Consider the following 10057-nt stretch of genomic DNA (forward strand, 5'->3'; position numbering starts at 1 on the left):
GGTGAAATGCTACAGTAATACTATAAACCTGCGGAAGCATCTGATATCACGCATAAGGTGCCATGATTTCCACTGTGAATGAATGGCGGATGGCGCACTGTTTTGTTTACTACACACATGCTAAAGCGCGGATGACGCTCGCGGTGTTTTCAGCTTCTGCCGTCTCACTATATGATGATATGAACACTAATGTCATCTCCAGCTGCTCTGAGAGTCACTTCATTAGCATTTTACCGTTTAATTTGAGAAAACTACTGTAATATATCACATAAACAGCAGCTGCAAGTTCTTCACGGCAACCCATCAAAATAAAAGTTTAGTTTAACGTTCTACTGTCAGAATATATCAAATATATCACATAAACAGCAGCTGCAAGTTCTTCACCGCAACCTGTCAAAATAAAAGTTTAGTTTAAAGTTCTACTGTCAGAATATATCACTATTTAACAGTCTGAAGACTCAATGCTACTACTGCTAATAAATATTAATAAATCTTTATTTTTAAAGGAATAATTTCTGTTTTTTATTTTTAATTTTAACAGTAAACCTCTGTTGTGCAGCACTTTGTTTGCCAAAACATAAAAGGGTTTAATTTGATTAGGATAAATTAAATGAATGTTTTATGCCTTCATCTGATTACCAGAAAAATTAAGAACATTTTATAGGGCCCTACTATTGTTTAAAAAAGGACCCTATACAAAAAAAGCTGTTTAATAAAAAATATTTTTATTAATTCACCATTTGTAAACTGATGTTTACTGTTCATTTTTTAGAAATATCAATAGCATGTGTATTAAAACTATATTCACTGAATGTAATTATCCACAAAGAAGCATTCAGTCAAAGGTTCTTTAAAGAACCATCTCTTTCTTACCTTTTTGTAATCTGAAGAACCTTCTTTCGCCACAAAGAAGCTTTTGTGAAACAGAAAGGTTCTTCAGATGTTAAAGGTTCTTTATGGAACCATTTAGACAAAAAGGTTCTTCTATGGCATCGTGAAGCACCTTTATTTTTAAGAGTGTAGGCCTATTTTTTTAAATAAGCTTTAGGTTTAGTTGTTTTAGCACTTCAACTTACAAAAACTACAAAAATGAGAAATGTTGCCTTGACAACTAAGTAAAACAAGTTTCATTTTTTAATTTTATTTTTAGGTGAAATTTATTTTATTTCAAGTAATTTTTATATAGTTTTTGGTTTATTTAATTTGTTATTTTATCATTTCAACTTAAAACAAAAATGAGAGACTTTGCTTTGGCAAATAACTGAAATAAAATAAGTTTAACATTTTATTTTAAATTAATTTTATTTAATTTTTTTCTAATGTTGTCAAACGATTAATCGCATCCAAAATAAGTTTTTGTTTACATAATATATGTGTGTGTGATGTGTATATTTATGATGTACTGTATATATAAATACACACATGCATGTATATATTTAAGAAAAATATGTTGAGTTTATACATTTTAAAATATTTATATATAATATCAATTATATGAATATAAATATATACATGGAAATATTTTCTAAATATATACTGTATGTGTGTGTATTTATATATACATAATAAATATACACAGTATACACACATATATTATGTAAACAAAAACGTTTATTTTGAATGCGATTGATCGTTTGACAGCAATATTTGTTTCACAAGTAACAATTTTTGTACCGTTTTAGCTTTAATTATTTTAGCACTTCAACTTAAACTACACTCTTCATCTGCTCCAACTTCCGCATTAAATACATTCTTTTCTAAAGAAATAGGTGCCTACAAAATATATTTCCATCATTTAGGCATAATCGTTTGCATTAGAAAGTTTTTATGACCATGAAAAACCAATTCTGTCAAGTGTGTTTAGACTTTTGAGTGCTAGTGAATACAATTGTTAAGAGCACAGAAAAAGACTTCCACTGTGCAAAGCTGCCTGAGTAATAATCTTTTTATTATTTTGGTAATTGCACTGGCTGTCATGGCAAATATATGGTTAGAGTAAACTTCAAGGAAAACGCAATGTTTTTGTTCACAGATCTGGGTTTATATCATCAAATCAAGGGAATAACAACCCAAATATAATTGACATTAACACAGACTTGCATTGCATTCAAGATACACACTTTATCAGTTCATTCCCTGGGAATCAAACCCATGACCTTGGCGTTGCAGTGTTTGTGCTGTTTGAGATTAATGCGTGCAGCTGCAGGCCGTTTTTGCAAAGAAAAAAATGAAACTGTTGCTCAAAGCTTCTAACAGAATCGAAATATAAATACTCACTGTAATTTTCTTTGCAGAAACTATTACTTTCCTACCTAACCCAAAAATAAAGGAATAAATCACAATTTGCCAGACAAAAAAAATTGGAAAGAATGCAGCCACTCTGGAAATGACACCAAAATAGTTTCCCAGTAGCTCACATGTTGCTTTCACAATAATTATATCCAGAATGAACTATGCAAGTCACAAAATATCTATAATAAATAGTAACTAATAGCCTATATCAGCCAAGCCACAATGGTCAGCATCAGTCTGATAACACTGAAATTCAGACTTTGTTAATCAACCAATCAAGATGAGTTGTGACGAATTTTTTTTGTTTGTTTTGTTCTTTTTGGAGCTTAACAGCCAATATGCATTCATTGCATGGAAAACATGCAATGTTTCTTGTGTTATATGGAAGAAAGTAAGTCATATGGGTTTGAAACAACACTAAAGTGAGAAAATCTAATAGAATAATGTATTAAATAATTGAAAATATATGTAGTGTGTGTTCAAAAATGCATCCATCCCTTTGGTTATTATATTAATGTAATAACACTGAAATTCTGACTTCTTTTTAAGCAAGCAAGCAATACTGTAATGAAAGCCAGCAGACAGGGAAGGAAAAGCATGCATGTCAACTCCTTCAGTTCCCAGGATGCACCTCATGAAGTTGGTTGTGAGAACGTTAACAGCGTGCAGAGCAGGAATCGAAAAGTTTTTCATTTTTTGTCTCTACATAATCACCATTTTTCCATTTGTGTTGTATTGTAGTTTGGTGATTTTACTATTACTCTAAATGGTAAAACTCATAATAACATATAATAAAGACCATCTTTTGACCAATACTCATTTAAAAAAAAAAACTTTAAAATAATATTGAACTGCATTAGTTTCAGCAAAATGGGAGTAAAATGTGCAGTTAACATCACAGTTTGTCTTCTTTGAAAGACGAAAGAAGATATTTTGAAGAATGCTGGTAACTAAGTTTCGGATCCCATTGACTTTCACTGTATGGACAAAAAAAAATACAATGGAAGTCAATGGGAACTCTTTGATTATTTAAAATATCTTCTTTTGTGTTTAGCAGAGAAAGAAATGCATACAGCTTTGGAACGACATACGGGTGTGTAAATGTGACCCTGCAGCACAAAAGCAGTGTTAAGTCGCTGGGGTATATTTGTAGCCGTAGCCAACAATACATTGTATGGGTCAAAATTATTCATTTTTCTTTTATGCCAAAAATCATTAGGATATTAAGTAGAGATCATGTTCCATAAAGATATTTTGTAAATTTCCTACCGTAAATATATCGAAACTTAATTTTTGATTAGTAATATGCATTGCTAAGAACTTCATTTGGACAACTTTAAAGATGATTTTCTCAATATTTAGACTTATTTTTTTTGCACCCTCAGATTCCAGATTTTCAAATAGTTGTATCTCGGCCAAATATTGTCCGATCCTAACAAACCATACATCCATGGAAAGCTTATTTATTCAGCTTTCGGATTATGTATAACTCTCAATTTTGAAAAAAAAACTGACACTTAGGGTCACAAATGATGACAGAATTTGCTGCTTTTTTTTTTTTTTTGGTGTACTGTCCCTTTAAATCAGCAGATTGCACTGGCACTGTAGACAGTAACTCACACAGTTCTTCAAAACAATGATGCAACCCTGATGAGCCGGTGTTTAATACATCATCCACGCTATGACTGACGCATACTTACTTTAGTCCTTCCATTTATTGAGTAGTTTCCCAGTTTTCCATTGCAATTCCTGACCAGGTCATCCATGCGACTCATCAAGAAGCAGATCTTGTCGCATCCAGGCTCCTTCCCCTCGATCCAAGTGATTTGATCCCCCCTTATGTCCTTAGTAGAGTCACTTTTCTGGCTCACCAGCTGTCCATCAGTGAATTTACCAGTCTGCTGGAGAGCTCTCACATCCTCCAGTATGGACAGCCCGATGTCTTCACCCAGAAAGCTGTCCACTACACAAATGCCATGTTTGTTCATGCATGGGACTATATACTCAGTGGCCAGTTTCTGGGTTTGGGGTTTGGGTTTGGTGCTGCGGTCCGTTTCTAAGCTTTCGGTTCTGTTGATCAGATCTTTTCTGTCTGGATCAGTTGTTTTCTCCAGCTGATGAGGAGTTTGTGGCACAGTCTTGCTCTTGTCAGCCTCTCTGCAGGTGAGTTTGTGTTTTTTCCAGTGCTGCTTCTGATGCTCCTTGCTGCAGTAGAAGGAAATCCGGCACCGACCGCACTTTAAAAGGTTTTCCATCTTTCCACACAGCTCGCAATACTGTTTATCACGATCCGGGTCCAGAACCGTAGCGCATCGGTCCATGTTCGCGATTGCGTGCTGCTGGCCCTTTAAATCCAGTCCTTCCCCGCGCGATAACTTTCACGTTGATCAGCCTCGACAACTGAACACGAACAACGGCGTCCGTTTCATCGTGCAACAATATTCACGCTTTCTCCGTTAAACAAACGGCTCCATCCTGGCTCGAGCTCGCGTTCTTGCGTGGGTTCGAGTTCCGCACGTAGCCAGTACAAACCGAGCCTCTGACGTCATTCGCGTGGGCGTGGCCAAGGGGGTCAGAACTTCTAAATAGGCCCCGCCTCGTTTCATTCACACACACACACACACACACACACACACACACACTCTCACGCACACACACACACACTCACACCCGCTCACACACACACACAAACACTCTCGCTCACTCTCACACACACACACAAACACTCTCTCTCACACACACACACACTCTCTCTCTCTCTCTCTCTCTCTCTCTCTCTCTCTCTCTCTCTCTCTCTCTCTCTCTCTCTCTCTCTCTCTCTCTCTCTCTCTCTCTCTCTCTCTCTCTCTCTCTCTCTCTCTCTCTCTCTCTCTCTCTCTCTCTCTCTCTCTCTCTCTCTCTCTCTCTCTCTCTCTCTCTCTCTCTCTCTCTCTCTCTCTCTCTCTCTCTCTCTCTCTCTCTCTCTCTCTCTCTCTCTCTCTCTCTCTCTCTCTCTCTCTCTCTCTCTCTCTCTCTCTCTCTCTCTCTCTCTCTCTCTCTCTCTCTCTCTCTCTCTCTCTCTCTCTCTCTCTCTCTCTCTCTCTCTCTCTCTCTCTCTCTCTCTCTCTCTCTCTCTCTCTCTCTCTCTCTCTCTCTCTCTCTCTCTCTCTCTCTCTCTCTCTCTCTCTCTCTCTCTCTCTCTCTCTCTCTCTCTCTCTCTCTCTCTCTCTCTCTCTCTCTCTCTCTCTCTCTCTCTCTCTCTCTCTCTCTCTCTCTCTCTCTCTCTCTCTCTCTCTCTCTCTCTCTCACACACACTCTCTCTCTCACTCACTCACACACACACACACACTCTCTGAAGGCGGGCTGAGAGTGAAATTGAGTTTAACATGTCGCGTAACATCTGTTGCATTCAGAAGGAGCTTAAAATGTTAATGCTTTTGTTAGGAGTAGGTGGCCTAATTAGTAAGGATTTGAAGTAGGCTACTAGGGTGCAGGTTTTAGTTTGGGTCGACGGGGGTCCGTTCGAACTGATTTGTTCAAATTAATCGGATTTGGTTCTATTTGTGACAATCACTTTAGATCCAATTACTTTTATTGTTTTTGCATTCAATTGAATTGAAAGCAACCTGCTAAATTAACTTAGTCTATGTAACCAAAACTAGATTGATTTTCTTCAGTTTTTTTTATTTTCTATTTAGAAATTAATCATGCTGATAATCCTGTTGGTCTTTGTTAAGTTGATTATTACACTGGTTTATTTCACAGTTATTGAAGAACAAAAGGCTTTTAATCAACATTAACATTAAAGACTCTAGCACTCTCTTTTCTAATTCTTTTTTTATCTGTTTGTTTTCGTTTTATTATTAAAAAAAATGGAAGAAATAAAAAAACAAACAAACCAAAACAAAAAAAACATCAACAACACTTGACCCTCTAAAACACTTGCACTCTATTCTATTTTTATTCTAACTTGTTTTTTTATTTATTTAGCCTATTATTTAAAAAAAAAATCACGCTCTAATTCTGGTATTCTCCATTTTTCAATTCTTTTGAATTTTTTTATTTTATTTTAAAAAGACCCTCTAACACAAGCGTTCTCTATTCTTTTTTTCCTGTTATATCTATTTGTTTTATTTTTATTCATTGTATTAAAAACATTGTGTATGCTAACTGATACAGCACTTGCATATCATTGCTCTTTTGTTGGTTTTGATTGCTTCTATTGTCCTCATTTGTAAGTCGCTTTGGATAAAAGCGTCTGCTAAATGACTAAATGTAAATGAAATTTAATGTAATGCATTGTTTTGTAATGTCATTCATGTAAATGGTATAGCAGCATACACAGGGCAAGAAGACGGACTAATAAACTCACTATAACATCTGATAAATAGCTACTATATATTCTCAGTTCTAGTCTAAATAAAGATTTTCAAACTGATGTAAAAAATATAAAAATGTAGAAAAAAGAAAGATAAAAATGTAAAAACAATTTAAACTAAATGCTATTAAAATATGAATAAAATGTTGTTTAAGAAATGTAAATAGGGAAAAAGTAACATATAACAGAAAGTAAATGTTTGCACATTTATAATATAAATTTGGTCTTAGTACATGAAAATATTTAGCGTATTTTTTAATTTTAGAATGGGGGTCTCATGTGCGAGGAGGATTGGGGGTCCGTAGCATCCAAAAGACTGAAAACTCCTGGTCTAAATGGGCAAGTCACACTATTCTTGCAAGTTGTCAAGCAAGCAAAAATAGTATGGGATTGCAATAAACTGAGCAGAAATGTCACTTGATGATTATGAATGTGTATTTAGTCGTCCACTGCCCCCTGTAGGAACATGCTGGCACTCATTCAGACAGTGAGGAGGCACTGGGCAGCACGTACACAGTTGGCATGAATCCTTCAGGCTGGCAGTGAGGAACAGTAATCTACTGTATGTGCAATCAAAAGAAAGCACCTCTCAACTATAGCTTTCATTCACAATACTTCCGTGAATGTGTGTCAAACACACACACACACACACACACACATATATATAAGTCAAGGCAAGTTTATTTATATAGCACATTTGGTAATTCAAAGTGCTTTACATAAAAGAAAAGAAAATAATAACAATAAAACAAGGTTTTTTTAAAACTTTGAAAATTATTTAAAAATTGATTTAAGATTAAAATGAATTTAAAACAGTTAAGAATAGAAAATGATTATACATACTGTAAAATATAGTGCAATCAGTTCGGACATCGCACAGTGCTCATTCAATAAATGCAGAGATAAACAGATGAGTTTTGAGTCTGCATTTAAATGTGACTAATGTTTTAGCACATCTGATCTCTTCTGGAAGCTGATTCCAACTGCGGGCGGCATAATAACTAAAAGCGGACTCCCCTTGTTTTGTGTGAACCCTTGGTATTTCTAACTGACTCGATCCTAATGATCTGAGTGGTCTGTTAGGTTTATATTCAGTGAACATATCTGCTATGTATTTAGGTCCTAGGCCATTGAGTGATTTATAAACGAGTAAAAGTACTTTAAAATCAATCCTAAATATAACTGGAAGCCAGTGTAAGGACCTGAGGACTGGTGTGATATGCTCAGATTTTCTGGTTCTGGTAGCAGAGATCAATATATCAAAGAAAATACAGAAGTGATCAGATAGTGCTACCTACGTCCTTAATAACATTGGATGAAATGTTTAGACCTCTACTGATGAGTAAATCTAGAGTATGTCCCCGATTGTGTGTGGGTTCATGCACATGCTGAATCAGGTCAAAAGTGTTTAAAACGGTTATAATTTCTTTTGTAGTTTTGTTTTCTGCATTATCTATGTGAATATTAAAATCCCCTGCAATAGCAAAACAGTCAAACTCTGAGGAAATCATTGATAGCATTTCTGTGAACTCTTCAGCAAAGGCTGATATAAATCATTTTAAGATCACCACTTTTACTACTGGACTTTTTTTTACATGCCTCAGTAGATACAAAACTTAATGCAATTCCAAACATATTTAAGTCACAGCAAAAACATAAAAAATTATTTAAAAAAATTAACAATAAAAAGACAAAAGAAAAGAGGTTTAAATAACAAAATATACCTCTAAAAGTTAACACAACTTAAGAACTTTTTTGTTATCCGTGAGATTTAAAGATTTAAATAAGGAGGAGAAATCTTAAAAACATCAGAACTTGTGTATAAAATATATGGCCAAACATATTAAGCAAAAACTCAATATCCAAATTCAGATTGGGGGGGGGACAAACATATATATATATTTTTATATATTTTTGAAAATTTGCATGAATAAAATAAATGTTCCAACTTCCAATAGGCTAAATGTTCAGCTTCGGTTAAGTATGTGTCTGAGGAACTCATTACACGGATGAATGTCTTTTAATAATTAAAACTAAACCTCTTTAGCCTTCGGGAAAGGAGGAAAATGTAAATATTGATCTGACTCGCCCCTTTCTCTTTGGCGAAATAAAAAAAAAAAGAGATTTTTCCTTACTGGACCAAAATATCGTCGTAAGACTACGTTACCCAGAATGCCGTGCGGTGGCACGCAATTAAACCGCGCAGGTCCCGCGTAAACAATAGAAGTCCGTTCGCGTGCCAGAGTTCAAAATAAACCGAATTGCACGCAAACCGCCGTTTTTTACAAAGAAAACACGATATTGAGAACACGTTTATAAAATACATTATTTCTAGGTTTCATATTTGAGGAAGTACGGCATCATACAGACACGCGTGAAAAGCCTTGATGAAGGCGTTCAGCTGGATTTAAACTCACTAAAACCACAACCAGCTGGTAAACTAAAGCAGTTTACTGTCCAGTGGAACAGACTTTATTACAGAAATGAGTAAACGAGAAGGTAAAGCCTGACAGGCAGCATCTTTCATCGCAGTTTAAACTCATTTGACGTTAATGCTGATTACGATGATGGGGAGTTATGCTTTTGTTTATGTAAATGTGTATGTATTTAATGTTGCTCGCAGACGATGGATGTGCCAGAAAACGAAAGACAGAAGCTGGATATAAACCAGAGGACTGTGTGAATCCGGATTCATCTGTCATCGCTGCTTTCAAAGGTGAGTCACACTCATGTGTTGTGCTCCAGATGAATGAGTCTTATACATATACTGCTGTGTTTTCATGCTTCTACAGTATTCCAGCAAGAGCTGGACACCAAGCATGATAAACACGAGCGTCTGGTGAAGATCAGTCGAGATGTCACCATTGAGAGCAAACGCACCATATTCCTCCTGCACAGAGTCACCAGGTGAGATTCAGGATTTATGTATTAGTTTTTTTTTTTTTTGCACTTTATTTACCATAACCTCCAGCTTTATATCATTCCATTTATATGCATTCTGTATTGGGATAGTGAGCACAGCATCTCTGACCTCAGCATCAGTTGAGCACCGCATCGGTTTCTTCTCTGCATCCAGCTGTGCTTGCCTCCGTGGTCCAGAGCTGGGCTAATCCGCTAGCCACGAGCTACATGCAACATTCACAGCGTCAAACAAACATATGTTAGCTCATCTACACCGCACTGTAATAATCCATCTATATTTACTGTATATTTACTGTATATTGCTGAAATGCATAATGTACTGTACTTTTCTGTCAGCAAACAGTGTATCAGCGTGCTAGTATAGCTAACACTCTCAAACTCACAGAGAATCGCTGCTAAAGTCTCCCCAGACGCTCTCCAAGGCTCTCCACGGCGCGCTGACCGTTCTTCATCGTATATAACTTGTAATATGATAATCATAGACTG

General features: G+C 35.8%; 2 protein-coding genes across 5 annotated transcripts in view; one reads left to right on the plus strand and one right to left on the minus strand.

Moving 5' to 3' along the window:
• egln1a (egl-9 family hypoxia-inducible factor 1a) overlaps nucleotides 1-4825 on the minus strand; it is a 24894-nt gene extending 20069 nt beyond the window's left edge. For all 4 annotated transcript variants that reach the window (XM_016241258.1, XM_016241256.1, XM_016241255.1 and 1 more), the window contains exon 1: nucleotides 3993-4825. In XM_016241258.1, the coding sequence (XP_016096744.1) occupies nucleotides 3993-4613 (621 nt within the window). In that variant the 5' untranslated portion in view covers nucleotides 4614-4825. The remainder of the gene's footprint in view (nucleotides 1-3992) is intronic.
• Nucleotides 4826-8822: 3997 nt separating this feature from the next.
• LOC107557734 (translin-associated protein X-like) overlaps nucleotides 8823-10057 on the plus strand; it is a 22808-nt gene continuing 21573 nt past the window's right edge. Inside the window, exons 1-3 of the mRNA XM_016241260.1 lie at nucleotides 8823-9148; nucleotides 9273-9365; nucleotides 9442-9556. Coding sequence (XP_016096746.1) covers nucleotides 9133-9148; nucleotides 9273-9365; nucleotides 9442-9556 — 224 coding nt within the window. The 5' untranslated portion in view covers nucleotides 8823-9132. The remainder of the gene's footprint in view (nucleotides 9149-9272; nucleotides 9366-9441; nucleotides 9557-10057) is intronic.

This window comes from Sinocyclocheilus grahami, unplaced genomic scaffold, assembly GCF_001515645.1.
Source record: "Sinocyclocheilus grahami isolate Dianchi unplaced genomic scaffold, SAMN03320097.WGS_v1.1 scaffold616.1, whole genome shotgun sequence".
NCBI classification, from domain to species: domain Eukaryota; kingdom Metazoa; phylum Chordata; class Actinopteri; order Cypriniformes; family Cyprinidae; genus Sinocyclocheilus; species Sinocyclocheilus grahami.